Source organism: Aptenodytes patagonicus, chromosome 9 (genome assembly GCF_965638725.1).
Source record: "Aptenodytes patagonicus chromosome 9, bAptPat1.pri.cur, whole genome shotgun sequence".
In the NCBI taxonomy this organism is placed as follows: domain Eukaryota; kingdom Metazoa; phylum Chordata; class Aves; order Sphenisciformes; family Spheniscidae; genus Aptenodytes; species Aptenodytes patagonicus.
The window spans coordinates 17332846-17354536 of record NC_134957.1 but is presented as its reverse complement, the minus strand read 5'-3'; the positions used below and the strand labels follow the sequence as shown (position 1 = coordinate 17354536).

Here is a 21691-nt window from a genome sequence, read left to right as displayed (position 1 = left end):
TAGCAAACAATTCATGAACAGTCCAGAGTGATGCAAATGATACTGAAAATGTACCTCTCTGAGTTTTGAATAAGAACCAAATAAAGAGAGGCAGCAATGTACTGGTAAGTGGTTTGTGTGAACAGCATAGTCAACTCTGTGACACAGTATAAATCTGTAAAGTTACACAACAGAAAATTGGTCACGGCAAAGCACTTCAATTCCGTTTCCATGTCCCAGGGCCCCAATACCCAACAGCAGTAATAGCTTAATAACACCTGCCCATCAGCAGTGGCTTGTGAGCAATGCTGTGAATCTCTCTTATCATGGGAAATAGTTGCAGGATGAGCCCCTTCTGACACCAGGTATTCCACAGGAAAAGGTGTGTGTTCATTTGCAGTTTTCTTTGGATGATAAGTGACCATCAGCAGCAGCAGGTTCTGCTGTCAGACCAACACAGTCTGTTCCTTGACCAGCTCGGAAAAAATTAGAGGTCGTATTTTTGGAGAGGAGCCTAGGGGACCTTCACCTTGACTGTCCCTGCTGCTTGAAGCTGAGCTGAGTTCCTGCCCATCTCATGCTTTCAAGGCAGGCTGCAAGGTTTGCTTATATTGCCTTTCTCCAGTGTTAATAAAATGTCTGAAAGGCCAGTCAAACCACAGTTATGCCCATGGGGTCTTCAAATGCCAGTGACAAAGGCAGCCACCACTCCAACAGGGCTGATTTGATTCATGGGACAGCCCTTGCAATTGTATAAGCAAAGTAATCTGCCATTTAGCTGAGAAGGGGAATATTTATGGGCCCAGAATAGCTATGGGCCATTTTGGCCCAAGCTTTGCAGTCCTCCATACAGAATCCTTGTTTGAGAAGCTCAGCAGAGAGAGCACAGTTTAACCCTTTGTGAAACTGAGAATAGCCCACAAGTAAAGGGGAGGTAACAGGGTACCTAGAAGATTCCTTCCTGATGAAGAGGGCCTTAAGCAGCCAGGGCAACATCTTGAGGGTCAAAAAGTTAGTGCCAACCCCACTGCTAAGGAAGCTTTCCCTTTCACTCTCTCTTTGGCCAGCCTTCTCAAAGGGAGAGAGCAACCTTTGGGCAACACCAGCTCAACTTTCCTGTCCATGGTTGAGATCAGACACTCTCCCACTCAGTCATTCCTAGATCTTTCGCTTTAGGGATAGAAAGATAAAGCAATGTCTCGCCCTCATAGTAGACTACTAGTCACACAACTCTAGAGGCCCAAGTGATCTAGGGAACTTGGATTGTCATTAGTTTTAATAACTTCTTGTATATATTTTATCATTACTTCAATGTACATTTTATTAACTCATCTCCCGTTTTATATTTTGACTAAAATGCTCCATTTTGTAAGCCTGCATACTGTTTTCTCCTTACAATGCAAGAAGCCCTTTTCTATCCAGTTCTGAAGTCTTTGAGCTTTTTCAGTCTTACAACCTCATCTCCTATGAGAAAGACAGACAGGGACGGGAGAAATTTTTTTCTCTCTTCTATATTGCACAGAATTCCCCACTTAAAGGCTCTTCCTTTTTTTCCCCCAACTCACTAGGAATCTGGCTAGCTTCTCTACAGTACCGTGTGTGTTCCTTTACCCAAATATTTTTCTTAGTCAGCAGTTTGGCTTAGCAGAAATCTTGCCAATATGTTTATCTAAAATAAAAAACCTTTTCCTAAATAATCATCATTTTTTTCAGTAGCTTTTGAAACTATTTATGTAATACCAGGATTTGAGCTAGCAGAACACAAGTTGTTAAACTGAATAACCTGATTCCAAAGATGAGGAAAATTATGAAAAGCACCAAGAAATCTACACCAGTTATTCCATTTAACAATGTTGTATATTTAGTAAAGGAAAAAGAGGATTTGATCCTAAGCAATCTGAAGTTACAGTGTAGTGGTTTACATTTTACTATTTTATTGATCTTGCTGCAGGTGATAGTTACTTCATTTCTTTGCCTTGTGCTGCTTCACTGGGTTTTTCAAGAGCTTCATGCTGCTGTCACCTCTGTGCAAAACCCTGATGTGTCACCCATGTAACTTCTCAGTGCCTTCCACATTTATAAATACCCACTTTCTGACTAATCTAAAGCTAAAAGTGAGGCTATCGCTCAAAGCAAGCAGCAAATGACTTCACAGAGACATTAACCAGCATTACCCTGCCTTTGCCAGATAGCCTTTATGGAAATCTGACTTCCTTGTTGGCATCTTCAACCCGGACTGATTAAAAGCAAAACAGGGTCTCAGTGTGTGGGGCTGAGGACAGTGCTTTGGCACAAACACTTTAGGAAATGGGCCTCCTAGCTGCAGCGTTCTCCTTGTGCAGGCTCCTGCAACTGCAATAACCAACAAACACCAAATTTATCTTACACTTAAACACTGGTGTGGAAATCCTGTGTCTGCTCCACTGTCTTTGAGAGAAGATACCAACTGTCAGTCAGTGCTCAGAGAAGAAAATATCCTGAATCCTCAGTGGAGTAGGGAATTTGCCATTTATGTACAGCAGTAGCTCAGATACTAGCTTCAGGTGTTTTTTATGTTAAATAAGCACACCTGTAATTTTATAATTGAAAGGCAGAACTTGTATGTAGAAATGAGTAACAATGTTACTATTTTTGTAAGTTCTAGTGATCCTTACAAGTTTATCATTAATCTTGTAGAATTAAAACAATAGTTAGCTTATTTACTAGCTGTGTTCTTCTTTCTCTCTTTCACAGTGTGTAAATTTTTCACGAGAAGAGTCTGCATCTGTCATAATAAATTCTGTTGTGGTTTATTTCAGATCTAGGAACTAAAAAAATTCAATGGAGAATAAGGAAATGAATTCTAGCTACCTTAAACACAAAGCAATGTGCCTAGACAATTTTTGTAGATCAGATGGAAAGATGCTTTCGTTATCTTTAAAACTTCATCAGCATACATGTTTTAAATGCTGTGTTATATCCTAAGCTTAAACAAAATTAAAATCTGAATGCCAAGCACAGTTACATGGCTGTGTTTCACCTAGCTTTATGGCCGAAGCCAAAATAGCAAGTATGTTATACTGAATGAAGTTTGTTTGGCATGTCTGTGAAATTTTGCAAATGTTCCAGAAAGTCTGGTCTACATTTCAAAACAGTAACAAAACCAGTCAAACTGCATGTTTAGGGGTTTCTCTACAAACGTTTCTGTAAACCCTTTTTTTTTGATAGCATAATCTAAGGTTACTGCTGTTTAGTTCCCCAGAGTAGCATTGCTGCGAGGGTGAGAGCCACATCACTGTCTGGAAGATAGTTCTGGGATACTTGTTGGAGAGAAGCATTTGATTTTTCTGGGAGAGCAGATATTAAAAGAGCAAAGTGGCTATGGTAACTTTCTTACAAATAGAGGTAATGAGGAGCAAGTATTGATGCTACTTTCATGGCTTTTTAATAACATATTCCTGCAATGTGTCACAGTACTGGGATGAAAAGGCAGCTATAAAAACTACACCAGTGTCTCCTGCTGGTGCATACATATATTGCAAATGGTTTTTCAGCTAAGAACTGGGAAGGGGACAGCTGAGGCTCTTGCTGTGGGAGAGAGAGGTATTTCTCACTTTGTGTAACACACAGCTGAACACACAGAATTGAGTAATAGCTATGCAGAGACGACATTAGGCATGCATTTTAAAGTGAGGATTTATGTCCGAAAATACGGCCATTTCAGGCTTCTGAAATGGAATGAGCTAGCAAAAGAATTGTTTCAGAGATGTGGGGAAGCCAAGCAGAATGTATAGTGTCGTGTTTGTGTTTTACAGATACCTTCTGGAGCTTCTTCCAGGCCCATCAGTCCTTCATCCTCTGCCACTCTGGGGGCCCCCGGCTCACGAGGCAGCAGCTTCCTTCCCGTTGACTTCACCATCCCTGCCAGTCCCCTCGGCTGCCTGGACACCTCAGCAGCCAGGCACAGGATTGCCATAAACCCCCGGAAACAGAAAGGCTTTACGAACAAGAATCAGCAAACCCCCCAGGTAAATGTTTTCTGAAAAAGAATCACTGCGCAGAAGGAAATAGATGTGAATTTTTAATTATTATTTTAAATATTTTTTCCATTTTTTTTTCTTTCCTATCAGCATTCCTTTACTTTTTTGTTCTTCCATTGGAAGAAGGGAGACCACCTATTTTCCACCAACCAACCCAACAAAAAATACTCAGAAAACTTCAATATCATGGGAGCAGAAGAAAAATGCAACTTTAGTTTTTCATTGTTTAGCCAAAAAAGTTGTGGGTTACACTTCATTTGTAAAAACATTCCTCTTGTTTGACAAGCTAGTTTTCAGTTTTAAAGAAGCCTAAGTCTATTTCTACAATTTCAGATTAGCTTTAACTTAATTCTTTGTATGTCAAAGGAAAGACTGAAGGACTTCGAGAAAGAATGTGGCTCTGCATGTGAGAAATTAGGATGAGATGCTTCTCATCCTGGCTTCTAGGAAACACTTTGTGAAGATGAAGTTCACTAGGTAGAAAAGGTTGTTGAGCTGGGTGACAGAAATAAGGAGTAATGCTTCTGTACTGCGTGTTTCCCTCTCCATCAGAGAATCATGCGTGAAAATCTGTCCTGGAGTTAGAAGTGCCCTGCCCTGAGAAAGGGAGGTGGGGGAGAAATTCAGGATGAGTGTAATACAGAATGAGGTTTTCTTGGAAACTTGGGCCCTACAGCATCTTTGCTGGATATTCTTTGTGCTGCAGCTGGTACAACTACAGTGCTGAAGGAGAAAAGCTAATTGTGGAGTGTCGATCAGAGATACCAGAAGTGATGATAATGTCTCTGGCTTGGTCTGTTCTATGCCACCAGGTAGCTTGGGTGATGTCTTACAAACATACTCATTCACTCAGAATATGTCAACCCCAGAATGTTTCAGATTCAAGAGAGATCAATGGGCTGCCTTTGACATTTTAAACATGAATGATTTCTAGGTTCTTAATCAGAATAGTACATTACCCACAGTGTTGGTAAATTACAGGGTGGGGGTTTTGTGTCTATGTTTTGAGTATTCATAAATGTGTGTGTGTATAAAATACAATTTTTGTGCATTATTCTTTAATTAGTTAAAATTAATCAGTTAAAAGATCTTACTGCACCTCATTAGGTGGAACAGCTGGAAAATGAAGCATGTCTTCCTGCAACTCCAGAAAAGAAGGGAAATTCAACAGAATTACTTGAGAGTGACGAGCATAAAAGTGATTGGGAAGGTAATGCAGACTTATATATTGCTACTTTGGGTGCCTGAACTCTTCTACGTAAGGCTGACAGGACCTATTTGAATTGTAAGTCCTATCAAGCTAGGCATCTTTTGGTTTTATATCATAAAACCAATCCTGGCTGCTAAAGCGTTATGATGGAAAAAGTCATGTACTCCACTCAACACAGTGGTGCTGAAATGGTGAACTTTGAGGGCAGCATTAAAAAAATACGTGAGGTGAAAGTACCATGTTCAGAAGTACCTGTGCTACACAGTTGGCTTGGTCTCATTGACTGGGGATCCGAGTTCCTTGAAACTCAGAAAAACCTTAACCTCAGCATTATATCTGTTATGTGTGTAAGGTGACTTTAATTGGCTTGTGTTTACTAGATCTTCCTTTGCCACCTCCCCCCTTATAATTTGAATAATAGCTAATTGCCAGTGGTAACACAATTGTAATTGTAAATTGTGAAAACAAATGCAATTTCTCCAAAACAGCACCGAAGACTTTTCTCTTTAGCACTGCATTACAAATGCACTGGCTGATGGTAATGCTATAGTGTAGTGGGAATGTTGGGTTGGCACTTTGTTGTCAGGGCAGACTCAGGACCTGATGCTGTCACACATCAGAGTTACTGTGTGTGCAGACACATCTAAGCTATTCAGATGTGCAGCAGCCCTGCTGGAGCTGCCGGAGGCAGAGCTACCTGATGCTGAGACGTTCTGCTTAAATACAGAAAATTCTCCAGATCATTCTAGACAGCCTTTCTAGGCATACACATGAAGAAATGTCTAGGGAAATCTGGCTAGTAGTCTTACAACTAGGGGTATGCACAGAAAAGAGAGAAACAGCAACTGATTTGGTACACCTTAAGCAGACAACAACAACTTTCAGTCATTCCCGGGATTAGGTATGTTCAAACTGAAAACTTTATTAGTATCCTCGCTTGGACAGCCCATTTCTAAATATGCTTTTAACAGCCTTATTTATCAGACAACGGTGGCCAGATAATGGGGAACTCATGCTGAATGACTGCACTGTCTGGAATGAATTACTGATACAGATGGTGCTTGAATTGTAACCTTTAAGTGCACCCTCTTCTCCTCTGTTTAATATAGGATTATCAGCCCAGGTGGGACACTGTGCAAAGGGAAGTGGTTCTAAGGAGACACCAGGTATAAAAAGTCCCACTGATGCTGCCCGTGACTCTTGTGATTCCACACTTGTGGCAGAAGACTCTTGTGCTTTGCTGCAAGAGGATGCGTGCCTTCCAGACATGGACCATCACTTTAAAGCAGCTGCACCCCTTCTGAGACCTGAGCCTTCTCCAGTGAACCTGGAGGAACACCACAGTGCAACAGTGTCGTACTGTTCAGATGAGTCTGCTGATGAATTGAAATTACATCAGCAAAGTACCAATACTGAAGTATCTGCACTTCCAAAATTGCAACAAACTGAAGGAGAAGCTGTTGTGTTTCCAGACGTACTAGCAGCTGACTTGTTTAGCAATGGTGTGGAAACAGAGGGCATAGATGTATTGGCAGATGTTGCACAAAGGTTCTCAGTAAATTCTGTGGACCCAAACATCAAAGACCAGGAAAAGGGGGATCCACTGTTTACTGGCAAAGTAGAAGCCTGCTTGGGTACTATTGAGAATCATTCCAACCATGCTGTCTCAGATACTGCACCAAGCATGTCACAGGGTGCAGTAGCCGATTCAGAGTCATCTTCTGACATCAAGACAGTGACTGTTTTGAAGCCTGAAAACAGTTCAGTAACAAGAAATGACAAAGAAACTTGTGAAATAATGGAATTTCAGTCATCCAAAGGCAATGCAGAAAAAAAACCAGACACTGCTGCATCTGTCTCGGAAGCACGTTGCATGCTACCTCCCAGTAAATTGGAAGTATGTATTAAAGCAGAAGCTGTTTCTGTTTCGAAGGGTGACCAAGGCAGTCAATGGGCCAACACATCATACATTTCTGAAAAATTTTCCATTGGATGTCTTGCCTCTTCAAGTTTGGCTGGCTTGAAGAGTAATATCTCTTCTGATGATGACAGTAAGGAGTACCAGATAAGCAGTACAGCTTCTCACAGAAAAACAGTGGAAGACAGTCGATCTTCAGATGAAAATGTAAAAAGTCCACTGAAGACTGCTTCTGCTAAACCAGTCAGATTTACTATTGCACCAGCATGGCAAAGATCTCTCTCAGGTGGTTCAAATTCAAAGGAAGATTCCTATACCAGAAGTTCCCCAACATCCCCTATAAGACCAGAGTTGTTTGAAGGAATGACAAAAGAATACACACGTTTTGATGCAGTCATCCAGGAATCAGCAAAAACCAATGCAGATAGATTTGATCGAGATTCTAAGGACAGTGATTTGCATTTGAATTCTTCTATGGAGTGGGCTGACCATGAAGTACATAATGTTGAAAACCCGTTTGGGGTCAGACTAAGGAGAACGTCTTCTTTACTAAAATACCAGAATGAAAGCCGTGCTGAGTCTCCAAAGCTGATCCCCTCAGCTGTTCACACTGCTGCTTCTGCTTCAGTCAAGGAGGATCAGAAATCAGTGGGCACTGGGAAGCCACCTCCAGGCCTTCCTGTCAGCACAAAATCATTTGTTAAAAAAACAGATCTCCTAGAAGACAAAAATCCTCCCAAGACAAGATCAGAAGAAGTGGCAAAGAAGCAGAATGGTCATAAACCTTCAGGTATTTATACTGTATTTTTATCCAAGCGCTGTAGAAAACAGTGGTCATGTAAGAACCTTGGCAGAGTGGAAAACAAAAATTAAAAATGAGTGGAAAACAAAAATTAAAAATCCTCTTGACGAGGACGAAATTCAGCCTCGAGTTTGTCAGCACCATAATTTAATTGGCTTGATGATTTGGCCAGTCAAGAGAATTCTTGGTTTATCTTAATGAGGGGTGTGTTCCAGCAAGAATAACAACAGAATAACAGCTTAAGAGCCTCTGAAACATTTCTGGTATGACCTACTTGTGCATATAGTTGGAGTTTTAACACAGCTTTTTAAAACTTGCTGCTGTTTTGTAGTTAATTTTCCAGACGGCAGCAGCTCAAACCTTAACTAGGAGTTGCATTAGGTGTGATTATTTTTTTTTTTCCTACAACCACTTCATTTAAGATATTTAAAAAGTGAAAAGGCAGCCTGTATTTTACTGCCTACGTGAAAAAATAATGGTTATCATGCTCATTTAATCTACAATGTAAGGATGTTGTTTCAAAGGCAAAATCCGGTTCACAATGATCTCAGTGGGAGTTCTGCCACTGACTTAAACGGAAGCAGAGTCAGGTCAAAAACTCCAGAATAAACAGAAAAACAGTTACTGCCAAGGACAAAATCATCAGGGAAGGTAATTTTATCTCTGCAGTGTTCAAAGGGTATTATAGATGCTGAAGGATTTAAAACACAAAACACTAGCTTTAGACTGACTTGACCTAAATCCCTTCTTACTTCAAAAATGGTTCTTTTGTAGAAAAAGTCTCTCCACATTTGGAAACTGCTTCCTCTGAACCAGCTTGGGTCTCCATGGCAAAACTAAAACAAAAGGGTTTCCAGGACCACCCTCTTGCCAAAGAACATAAAGTTGAAGACAAAGCTTTGACCAAAGTGGATCAAGAGGAGGTAGAGTACCAAGTAATGTTGCATGGGTGTGAATCCTGCACCAGATTGCCTGGGTACTTTTGTAAACTTTTCAATATCATCTTCTTGGGAGGCGCGCTGTGAGCACTACTCAAAGAGAGATTTTCAGGACTGGCCTCTAAAATGTCTTGAGACAGACAACTGATGCAAGTGAGCGAACACATACTGTCACAGTGATTAGTTTCAGAGCTGGATCCTCCTATATGTTCCTTTGCACTACTCAAACCTGAACCTTTTCAGAGCTTGCCTATTGCCCAGAATGTATTTATGTAGCCCAAGAGCTGCTTTGAGTTGCACTAGCTTCCTCACTGTTAGTGACCTACAGACCGCATTCACTGCTCCGCTCTGGAGACTGCGTACTGAAAGTTTGGCTTTTCCACTGACTCTTGCACAAGTTTGTTGTGCAGCTTGGGCAAGTTCTTCAATTCCCCATCCGTAAGAGAGAGAGGATAACTTGCCTGCATGTGAAGTAACCCTGTATTTGTAGCAGCTGTTTTCCTTCTTGCCTTTTCCCTCCCTCCCTCCCTCCCACAGGATGTCCCCAACCATCCTTGTTTGGCTTTTGCTGCATTTCCACAGTTAGGTTTAGAGATGTTGCCAGGGCGAGCTTTATGAGTGCCAATGGCTAGTGGGTTTCTCAGTTGCATTCTTTTCTTCTCTCCTCCTTTTGTAGCAAGGGATCTGTGCTAGTGAGAACATACTGAAGAAGAATATGCCTTCCAGCTTGAGCTCTCAGGACAAGAAAATGCAAGTGAAGACCAGTGTGTCTGCTGCAGCAGGTATTCTCTTTCTTTACATCTTTGCAATAGAGGCTACAGTTTACACCAGTAAGTGGTGTGGGTGACAGGTAATGGGGGGAGATAGCTACCTTTTTGATAATCAGCACACTTTATATAAGGCCTGTTCAGACTATAGTTTGTGTATAAGTCAACGTATTGGCTTGCTCACTCAGCAGAGAAAGCAAGTGAGGAACTTTTATGTCCACTGCCAGTTCATGGAATGGCATATAAACAGTATGGTGATTTATTACTGGCAAAGGTCAGTACTAAAGAATAGCAGTTGAAGTTGGAGAGTGTCCAGAAGAGAGCAGCAAAAAAGGTCAGGTCTTCTAGACCTCCAGTCAGCCAGGAAATACTGATAGGAGTGGAGTTGTTTAGTCTAGAGAAGACAACTTAATTTGCTGCAGAGGACAAGACTAGTCTTTATGCCCTGTATGAGCTTAAAATGCACCAGGGGAGGTTTAACTTAGACATTAGGAAATACTTTCTAACAATAAGAGTGGTGAAGTGTGGAATAGCATAGGTTGCTTACAGAGTGTGTGCAGTTTCCATTGCTGGATGTGTTTAATAGATAAACATGCATCAAGAATAATTTAGGTAGAGTCAGTTCCACCTTTAGATGAACACAGAGGCTCGATGGCTCCTCTCCTGCCCTGTTAGCTGTGATTCTCTATAAGAAAGATGCAGGGGAAGAGCATGACTCAGACATCGTGACTCACATACCTCTTCCAAGGCTACTGCTGGGCTGCAGCTTATCCCTCCCTGCTTACGCAGTGTGGTGCCAAACCTCAGAGACACGCTCCAGCTAGATATAGATAAGCCAGTTCTTCAGCTGTAAAAGCATATTGTGCTAGCTGAAAGCTATTGATTTCAGATACTGCCTAAGAAGATAAGAAATGCCTCACTGTGTCAGAGCAGTGAGTGGCTTTTCCGTTCCAGGTTCCTGTTGCTGACACTGTGAGTAAGAGATACTGTCTGGAGAGAGCACATGCACCTGGCCACTTTCCCCGTATAATCCACCAGCATCCAGAATTGTTGTATTAGAGATATTAGGGGGTACCTCTGTGCCTGCTCCCTGTAGTAGTTGTTTATAGAGCTGTTACCCGTTTTTGAATCTACAGGTCCTACAAAATAAGCTTTCTCCCTTACTACAGGCAGCTGACCAGCTGAGGATGTGCACCAATGTAGAGGCTCTGATGTCAGTTGCCAGCCTAACTGTGTGTGTGTGATTAAAATACAATAGTTTTTTAAAAGGATTCTGTTACAGGCCAGGTTCATCTTATGGTTTTAGGTGCAAAGTGAGAAATGAAACATAAACAGGCCAAGATTTTTGCCCAGATTAGAAGGTCTTCCTTTGAAAGGCTGGCACAAACAGACTGGATTTCTGTGTTTTGAATCATCTAAACCTTGGAAGCCCAGCAGCATTCAGTCAAAATTCAGAACTCCACAAAGTACTCTGCTACTCATTTACTAGAACTTACACCACTTGTGGTCCTTGCAGCAGAATTACAAGTTTTTCTGCATCACCTCTTCCCAAGAATTGGCCCAGTTTCCTGACATCTAATGACTGTTTCCTTCCCTCCAGGGACAGCATTTATAGGCATATTCTAGTCTTCCACTCTTTGAATATCACAAAGAGCTCTGACCAGTGTTGATGTTTAAGGAAAACACTACTCCTCTACTGCTCGGAAAACCATGCCCTATTGTTTAGGAAATGTTCAACACTGTCAGCACATGAGTAGGAAATTGGGAATACCAAATGTAAACTCTCCTCTGATTGGTTCCCATTAGCGCAGCCAGCAATTTGTCTAGTTGAAAGTGCTGGTGGTGGAAAGGATGTAGATTTAATATCCAGACGAGTTATTAATTTGGATCATGCTTTTTGGCTTATGTTAACTGTTAGCAGTTTTCTTGATGGATGGTTGAGGTTTTCTGTGCAATGCATACATCCTGCACACAACAGCAAGAGCCAGGACAGCTCAAGGTCAGCTAAGTTTGGAAGAGACTCCCAAAAAATCAGATCCTTACTTTACTGAGTGTGACTGTTTTGTTACTGCTGTGTGGCAGCCCATGTCATAACCAAAGGAAGATTACTTAGAATCATAGAATCATTTAGGTTGGAAAAGACCTTTAAGATCATCAAGTCCAACCGTTAACCTGGCCCTGCCAAGTCCACCACTAAACCATGTCCCTAAGCACCATGTCTACACGTCTTTTAAATACCTCCAGGGATGGGGACTCAACCACTTCCCTGGGCAGCCTGTTCCAATGCTTGACAACCCTCTCGGTGAAGAAATTTTTCCTCACGTCCAATCTAAACCTCCCCTGACACAACTTGAGGCCATTTCCTCTCGTCCTATTGCTTGTTGCTTGGGAGAATAGACCGACCCCCACCTCGCTACAACCTCCTTTCAGGTAGTTGCAGAGAGCGATGAGGTCTCCCCTCAGCCTCCTTTTCTCCAGGCTAAACAACCCCAGTTCCTTCAGCTGCTCCTCATAAGACTTGTGCTCTAGACCCTTCACCAGCTTTCGTTGCTCTTCTTTGGGCACACTCCAGCACCTCAATGTCTTTCTTGTAGTGAGGGGCCCAAAACTGAACACAGTATTCGAGGTGCGGCCTCACCAGTGCCGAGTACAGGGGCACGATCACTTCCCTCCTCCTGCTGGCCACACTATTTCTGATACAGGCCAGGATGCCACTGGCCTTCTTGGCCACCTGGGCATACTGCCGGCTCATGTTCAGCCGGCTGCCAACCAACACTTAGCTTGCCTATTCTCTCTCCCACTTCACCCTAAGCATGGTGAGGTTTGTCCCAAAGCCCATCTTCCCTCAAATAGGCATGGGGCACTGCTTTTGGGTTTTGTTTTACCTTGTGCTGTTAAGAGCATGCAAAGGGCTTTAGACTCGCTTTTGCTTATTATAAGGAAGGAAGTCTCCCAAAACGTGAAAATTCATTTCCAAAACACTTGAATTCCTACATCACCTTAGCTACTTCTGAAAAATTTGCTGTGTATGTAGAGCTGCAGCCTGTTTTTAATGGATAGTATATTTCCTCCAGTATTCCTAAGTGATTCCTAAGTATAGCTTGCCTCCTGCAAGAACTACCAATGAGCCAGGATTTTTAAAATACCTGTGACCTCCTGAGGGAACTGCTTTGGCTTTGCTCAGGAGTGTGACTGATGGAGCTGATGGATGTTTTCCATTGATTTCAGCGCAAGCAAGATCAAGCTTCTTGTACTTAACATTGCTTAAGTCCCCATGTGGCCTCTGTTCTTGTGCTGGAGCACAGCAGCCTCATCATGCCATGCACAGACTAATCAAGTATGAGAAAAAGTTTGAATTTTCTCAGTTTGGCTTACACACAGAAATGAAGTACTGCCTGGCTTGAAATGGATGGAGAGAGCACGATGTCAAAAGACTTGTGAACCATGTCTCGAGAAATGAGAGCTACATCTGTTCAGAGCTACATTCTGTGAAGCCCCATTCCAGGCTGTCGGTCTGAAGACATTAATCTTGAAAATTTTCAAACAAGATGGATGGAGGAGGCCTTTTCTAAATAGTAACTCAAAGCCATACAAGGAGTGTTTATCTGTATTCCTCCATCCTTTGTGAGGATGACAGGCTTGTGTTAGGCTGCATGAAGAGGAACACCTAGCCCCATTAGAATCCCACCAGAATCCCACCTTCTTGGCTTACAAGTCCAAGAACATAAAGCACTGGTTTGATCCCTACCTAGTATTTAATAATATTGCTGGAGCAATATTTGTGCTGGCAGTGAAGACTGAAAAAAAATCTTTAAGACTTCTCAGTCTTAAAGAAACATGTTGAATATGTTGAAAAACATACACCAGTTACTTTCAACCCCACAGCAAGCCTGTTGATCCTTGCCCTGCAGATATTTTGTTTCCATTTTCCTACATACTCAGGAGTCTTATTCCTAGATTTTCTTGCACTCACAGGGCAGGATAAGCCTGTGGAACTCCTTGCTGTGCAGTGTCATGGAAATTAAGAGTTTGAAAAGATTAAGAAACGAGTTAGCCAAGAATATGAATTATAAAAATACCTGGGGCTGTAGTCTCCACATGCTCAAAGAATTTTGAAGAACTACTTCATCTGTCAGGGCTTAGACACTTGCTGTTGGGACTGAGGAGAAGATTCTTTTATGGTCAGATTATTCACTAACAGCTTAGTATCAATTTTTCCATTGCAATAGCTAGTCCTTGCCATTGCTGTAGCTGGACCAGATAGTGCTAGCGATACCCAGTTTAACAATACCTCTGACTTATTGTTGAGTCACAAACATTTTGGGCTGTAAACCAACTGCTTTAGAGAGAAGGAAATATTACTGGCAGAAATTGAGTTTTTAACTCTAGCCTTCTGATGAGTGATGGATATCTTGTTGTTGGCAGGTAAAGTTGGACCTATTGCTCAGGAAGCATCTGTGATTCCTGCTGTTGAAAAGGAAACAAGACACTCCTCTAACCTGCCAATGACACCATGCAGCCCTGCTGAACCACCGTGGCTATCCCTGGCCAAGAAGAAAGCCAAAGCATGGAGTGAAATGCCCCAGATTGTACAATAGCAAATGACATGAGCATCCTTCTTCGTATTGCCAATAGCTGCGTTAACTCCATTTAATCACTTCTTTACTGTGACCATTTTTTTGAGAAATAAGAGCCTTAAAACTTTTGATCAGACTGTTGTATGTAAATACACAATGAAGAAATGCCATCACAGGCTTAATTTGAAGTATTACTACCTACGTTTCCTACTACCAAATACTAGGAAAACTTGATCAATTTGTTATATCCTTACACATTTGACAGTGATGTTCTAAGAAGACATGCTTTAGGCTTTTGAAACATTCCCCTTGCAAAATATGTTTTTAAAGTTTCCACAGACCATACAGTATTTTATGCAATGTGGCTTTGACTAAGAAATTAATGTGTGCTATAAAATAGATATAATGCTGGGCACTGACACATCATGACTCATGGGCATTGATGTCATCACACTTCTTTCTCTAATGCTCTGGGATGAGCAGTCTGACTTTGCCTCTGATTGTTAATGGGTCTGTTTTGTGATAGCTATAGGATCCAAACAGCATTGTGAGTTGGAGTAATTCTGGGTTTTGGGTGGTTTGAAGTCGCAATGCTGTGGGTCTTGTGCTTTGCTCATTGATGCCTGCTGGAATGGCCCAGAGCCACACACCTTCTATTCTCTCCCATGCACTAGAAAACCACCACACTCTAGCATATACTCTGCTTTTGGTTACACCTTTGGAAATGTGGGCTAATTTGGGCATTCTACCAAAAAAAAAAAAAGTCCTTACTTTAATTATGGCAAATAGTGATTTATTTTTTGTGAGATTCCTCAGCCAATTGTCTCTCTTAAAGAGTGTGTTGGGGATGGGAACTATTTGCTACTTAGAAAGTGGCATCTTGTTTTCAACAAATGCCACTCTACTCTCCATGTTCATGTGAATGTGTATTTAGTCAGGTGTATTTAATATTAGTGATAAAAGGGGCATCTGCTTTCCTCCTTGCCTCATCAGTCTTCAACCAGTAACTCAGCATCAGTCTAAGAATGTGCAGCTGGGAAAGGATTATTCTCTCAGGGCCTGGCCGCCTTGCAGTTACTTAACTTGACAGAAGTTTTGCTATTGACTTTGAAGGAAGCAGACATTTGAAAAAGAAGCTTTGTAAAATTATGTTAGTGGCTTAAGTGGCAGTGGCACTTACCGGTCCTTTTCAGTTTTTGCAGCATTGCACCTTTATGTAGTTTTTGTTTACAGTCAGTGCAAAATTTGAAAGCTGACTTGGCTGATTGACAGTTTTTAGCTGGAAAGTTGGTAGCTATTTTTAAGGAAAATATTACCTATTGATAGGATTAACTGCAAAATAAAAAATTTGGTTTCAGATGAGCTCAAGCAAGAATTTAATCTTCCAGTCTTGCCCTGAATTTAATATGTAGCTCTTGCAGTTTGAAAACAGTATTAATTAGGAGCTAGACTGTGATTTATTTTTTTTTTATATATAGGTGAAAACTTACTCACTCAAGTAGGCTCACTGAAGCTATACATACTGTTTATTTTGTACTAATGCCAGAAAAAGTAAGAGTTTCACATTGGCTTGGTGATCCATGCCTATTTTACTACTTGTTTTTCTCTATTTTAGGAAGCATATCTTCTCTTACAAAGAACTGAAACATTTGTATTTCTCTGAAACTTTTGAGTGTAATGTAAATGAACATACTCAGCCTTGATTCCTGAAGTTTTGTACAGCTGCCATCCCATCACAAGCTTACTGACCCAGTGTAAAATACGTGCATTTCTATATTTGGCAAACTCTCTTCTCTTTTTATTAGTGTGGATTGTGATCCTTCACCCAAAGTACTGCAAATGATACTATAATCTCTCTCTCCCAGTGTTTGCTGTTGATCTTAATATTGTTTCTGTCTTTTATGTTTGGTATGTATATATGTCTTTGTAATCCTTGTCTTGAAGGAACCCCTTTTGTATTCTGTTCCCATTATTTGGTTTACGATTAAATGCTGTTGCCAGTGATGATGATATAATTCCTGGGAAAAAAAGAGTGATAGATGGCCCTCATCATTAAGGAAAAAATAAAAAGAGGTCTTTGGTCAATATAGACTCTATATATGGATATACTGCATAGATCTTGTTTTGAGATGATTTTGTGTGGCCTAGGACTGATCAACACAGCTGGTCAGACTAATGAACTTTTCTAAATCTAGCTGTTTAAAGGTGTAAAACATCACCAGAGAGCTGGGGGCTCTCCTTTTGTTCTGGAGTTATTGCTCCTTCAGTACAGGGTTGGCTTGAAGGCTAGCACTTGTGGTCGCAGGAAGCCTCGTAAATACTCGTTTGAATGTGCTTTGGTATTGCTAGCCAGCTGCTGTAAGACATTTTGGGGTCGCTTTAAAAAAGAACGACATGAGAATCATGTGATGTTACATTTGAAATTTACTCGCCTTCTGGGTTTCTGAAATTAATGTTTTCAAGTTTCTCTCTGCAACCAAGGGAACAAAAAGCATGTAGAGAAAAAATCAAAACTGAGTCTTGCGTAATCACAAGAGTTTAGAAGATGGGCTTTTAAGAAAAACATTGAAATATCAGTGATTTATTGATGCATTTATAGAAGTAGATGGCTCTACTAGCATGGCTTTGATTTCCTGTCGTCCTACTGTAGTTTTTAGGTGTTCAATCAGTGCAAGTAACTAATATAATAAGCTCATCTTGGGTGATTATTTCTAGACACAGTCACTGTCTTTGAAAATAAGCTGTCTTGACGTGCAGAGTTCATTGCAGAATGTCATTGTGAGGTTTTATGGCTCAGGATCTTTAGTGGAGGATCTAGAAAGCCATCCCTGAAATACCCTGTGCACAGTACAGCGGCTGGGGTTTCAGCTGGCTTTGGTGCTGCTGTGTGACAGCAGAGGGTGCTAGTGCCATCCCCGAGGAGCGCAGAAGGGTTCTCGGTGTTCTAGAACGCAGATTTCAGTATGCATTTATATGTGCACTATTGCAGTAAGGAGACTGGAGGCTTTTATTAATGCAGAGAATTATGCATTATTAGTGCAGAAAGGTCTGAAAGAGAGGTGTGTTTCTGTTTGTGATTTGATGGAGTGTTTGGAGCTATAAATTATAGAAAAAATACTTTACCTTGTTGTTACAAGAAGCCCCTGAGAATTGGTGACGACGATGGGGAAAGGTAGGTTACATGGTGAATTCAGTCCTTCAGTGGGGCCATGCAGGAAGATGCGGGAACGTGTCCAAAAAGAGCATTGCAGTTTGGCATTTAGAAAGCATCTGCTGCTTAGAACAACTGCTACCTGGCTAGAGGTTGATCTTCATCCCAGCCAGATGTAGAATCTGATGATTTTACAGAAGAGATTAGAGAGACAAACAGCAACTTGGCGTGCACCTAGCTGTAGATTACGGAGATTCCTTTTGCTGTAACAGTGAGCTGTAAAGACTTGGACTAAAAGAGAATCTGTTACGTTATCATCCAGCTGGGAATCTACTTCTAATTAAGTGGGTTTGTGGACAAGAGGGAATGAGTCAGTTTAAATGAGGGAAAAAGACTCCAAAATTTCCAAAGCTACGTGCTTCTGCTCTAGCACAACTCTGACAACACTTCTGTTACGAGAATCTTGTGTACACATCTCCTTAAATAGATCCAAAGAATAAATTCTAAAATTCAGATATAACTGAGGAGCCAATACTCATTTCAATTACCATACTTGGAAGGAAAGTCTTAGAATAGTGAGGAAAGACTAACCATATTGAAAACACTAAACACTAGCCCTTTTCATGTTAGAAAGTTTGGATAGGGAGGGCCCCCCTAACTAGTATTACATTATGTCTTTTTAAGTGCTGTAGTCTAAAATAGTAAATGCAATTTGTTTTGAAGTATTACACTAGAAGTTCTGAGCTTAGAAAAGCTGTAATTCCTGAGTTTGCGCCACCTGCTCTGTTAAGTGCTTTTGAGATCAATACAGGAAAGATACTAGCCTGTGAAGATGCTTTGTCCTTTAGAACTGATACTGGAAGGTGATACATCTGAAGGATACTGGTAGTGAGAGATATGATTAGCACCCTAATAAATAAGGCAAACATCTCTCTCTGTCTTTTCCTCTAGCGTGTGTTAGCCTATCTACGTTTTTGTTAGAGATTCATCCTGGTTATAAGATTTGACAAATTGCCTCATCAACTGTCACCAAAATGTTAGTAATGATGACGTGGAACCTCTCATGTTTGGGGAATCTGAGCATCTGTTTAGGATTCTGACCTTGATTTCTTGCTTGCTGTAGTTGTTGCATTGTCTCTTCTATGTTGTCAGGAAGTATTGCACCCAAAGCGTCAATGTTTGTTACAGGCGGCTGTTGTTACGGTCTGGGTTAGTTCTTGGTGCAGAGGTTGACTGAAACCTCTGTTTTTCGTTGAAAATGTTTTTTAATGTCTTTTATGGAAGTAGGCAGGTGAAATAAACTGTAAATTCTGAACTTGGAACACAAAACCATGCATCTGCCCAGAACAAAAAGGTTGCTCAGGTATTTCCAGCTGGATGGATGAAGGGGCATGGCTGGATGAAGGTGAATGACTAGGGAAGAATGATGGTTTAAGTTAAGAAACAGAAGGCTTAGGGTGGCAGCTACAATTCAGATTGCTCTTCCATAGTGGGATATATCTAAGCCCAAGGAGAGGTATCGAAAGGGGCCTTTAAGTAGTGAAGCTCTTCATGCATCTCCTCTCTCTGCACATGAGGACACAGAACTTCGTATGTTCTTGTAAATGAATGGAAATGCATCAGAGATGCCCACTGCCATCTGCAGCTATTTTTTTCTTTCATTTGATGCAGTCCATGCCTTTCTACTTTATTTGGTCCAGGAGAGGTAACGCTTTGTTACCAGACCTCATTCCTTATTCTGAACCACATTAAGCAGGTGAGCACCTTGACTGCACTGCAAATCAAAGCGTGTTGTGACCAGCTGGTCAAGTCCACAGCAGTGCAGCACTTTAAATGGAAGTGCTGTATGATCTCTGTTAAAATGCAGCTTCTCAGAAGTGAGCTAAGCCAACGTTTAGCAGCTTCCCCTGACTTGAGGGGCAGATTATTGACTATGGAAAATGTGAGATGCTATTATTATTCTTATTGTGCTAGGAGAGATTTAAAAATAAGCTATTTTAGTAGCTCTTTATTTTTTAGAGGCAGTTAAGAAAAATCTAGAGGCAGATTATCTAAATGGGATTATTAACTGCCAATTCTTAGACTGATCTATAAACCAAGTTAGTCACTAAACAAGAAACAGGTATGAAAATGGCTGAGGTGTAGAGTATTTTACTGATACAATTTTGTATGATGTAGAAATGAAAAGGCAGCAAGAAGGGATTGATTGACATAAATAACCTAAATGGAAAAGGTTGTTTGGTACCCGAAACTCTCGTTCCGGCCTTTCTTCTATCTGCCTCAGAATAGTTCTGTTAAAAAACCCATAGCTCCTCTCTCTAAGCATTCTTACTTTTCATTTGTGGGATCAAAACCACTTTTTACTTAACCTGTTTTGTAGTCAGCCATATTTTACAGAAATCTAATGAAAAGCTGACAAGTCCAAGATCATGTACCTATCAATACTGGCAACACTGCCTTGTTCAAAGTTCACCCTAACCTACTTTGTTAAGCTAATACTTCACTGCATTTTCCCTATTACACCATTCTGGCTCCAAATTAGTTTTGATTTACAGGTATTTTTCCAACACAGAAGGGTGAGGTTGACTGCTTTAAAATTAGAAGCTTTCCGTATTGCTCAGGAATATGTTTCTGTGGCATTGAGGTAACTTTTTCCAAATTACACGGTAAGTTCATTGTAGCAACCACAGCAATGTATGGGAAAGGGTCAAAGTCCTGGGGCTGTGTTGTGTTTCCATAGAGTTTAAATTACGTGCAGCAGCCTTCCCTAATGATGTCATCGGCACTGTTGAGAGCTAACAAAGCAGGAGGAGATGTTGCTGGCTGGCTCCTAGCGAGTGCGTCTTTCCTGCTGCGCTAAATGCCTATGTCATTGGTGATGTGGGCAAATGGAGCAAAGTGACAGTCGTTGAGAAGCAATGGAGGGGTGATGTGCCCCCCAAAGGTGCAGCATTTTACCAGTTGTGCATGTGGGATGAAATAACTTCACTGGACTTCGTGAGCTGTGGAAGTATGTTTTATTCATACAGGAGTAAATGAAGTGACTTTTCTGTCACAGCTAGAGGTACAAATTAGGATATATCTACATTAACCTAAAGCTGTGTTTTAAACACAAGAGGCGTTTACTCAGTTTGGATCCTGAATCATACATATTTCAAAGAGGAGGAATATATTCCTTTTTTAGTAGAGCATTTCATTGGTAAAGGGAGTTCTACCCAAAGATGAGTGACCTGATCTGTACTTGCATGAAAGGAAATCGGAACAGAGCCTCATTTTATGGTTTTTATTTTTTTCCATTTTGACAGGACAATTTATTACATAAGCATTCTCAGTGTTATGATCCCTTATAAAAACAACTGTCTCCTTACTTTACATTGTTTATAAAATAAAAGCTTTGGCTGTGAGAAGTACTACATATTGTGGTAGAATAATAACTGGGAATATGTACATTGCATGTAAAATGCTAGAAGAATCATCATCACTTTTTTACTCGCTATTTATTTAATAGTTTCAGAGCATGACTTGCTGCTAAAGCCCAAATTCTGCAAAGTACTCTAGGATGGATCAGTATGGGCCGGGGCTTGGACTGACCATGTGTGGCCTGTTGAAAGGTAAACTACAGGTCTAGTCCCGTTCTTGACTGTCCACAGTGGCAATTGGATTTGGCCCCTTTCAAGAGACGTTTAAACAAAATGGAACAAAATCTTTCTTGAAAGTGCGGTAGTTTTTTGGTAGTCAGTCATGTTATGCAAATTCAAGTAATATAACTTGGGGGTTAAAATGGCATGGGCTGTTGTGACAAAGCGTAATGTTGCAATCTCGAGTCCAGCCACCCTTGGATGGGGGGGAAAGTTGGGTGTCACCACTCACTCCTGGGAATCCAAGTCTGGTAACCGGGTCAGAGTGGCTCTGGGGCTGCGATCAATCTAACACCTCTAGGAGACGTGTTTGGCTTAGACTTGCTGGGTGTGAAGGTCTTCACTTATTCCTAGGTAATGCACCCCCAAATGGTGTTATCTGAAGGATCTGATGTCAGTCAGAAGTTCCAAGCAAATGCATCTTCCCTAAAGCCAAGTTTGATAAGTCACTTCTGAGAGCCTTTTAAATCCAAATGAAGAGTAGCTGCTCCATGCAGCGTGCTTGCATCCGTGCCAACAGGCACCCTGCTCTACAGAACATTTTGCTTTACTTTCAGACAGAAGCTCCCTACTGCGATACAGCAAGAGAAACGTTTGTGCAGCTTCTGTTTAGGGACTGTCATGAGTGAGTGCGGCCAGTCATTGTCCAGACGTGATCTCTGGTGTCTTTCATAGCACGTTTAATTAATTTA

At 41.1% G+C, this 21691-nt stretch overlaps 1 protein-coding gene across 5 annotated transcripts in view; it reads left to right on the top strand.

Moving 5' to 3' along the window:
- Window positions 1-20771, top strand: part of KIAA1210 (KIAA1210 ortholog) — a 73067-nt gene extending 52296 nt beyond the window's left edge. For all 5 annotated transcript variants that reach the window (XM_076347260.1, XM_076347264.1, XM_076347262.1 and 2 more), the window contains 6 exons: window positions 3774-3986; window positions 5106-5208; window positions 6318-7916; window positions 8703-8851; window positions 9543-9648; window positions 14059-20771. In XM_076347260.1, coding sequence (XP_076203375.1) covers window positions 3774-3986; window positions 5106-5208; window positions 6318-7916; window positions 8703-8851; window positions 9543-9648; window positions 14059-14231 — 2343 coding nt within the window. In that variant the 3' untranslated portion in view covers window positions 14232-20771. The remainder of the gene's footprint in view (window positions 1-3773; window positions 3987-5105; window positions 5209-6317; window positions 7917-8702; window positions 8852-9542; window positions 9649-14058) is intronic.
- The last annotated feature ends 920 nt before the right edge of the window (window positions 20772-21691 follow it).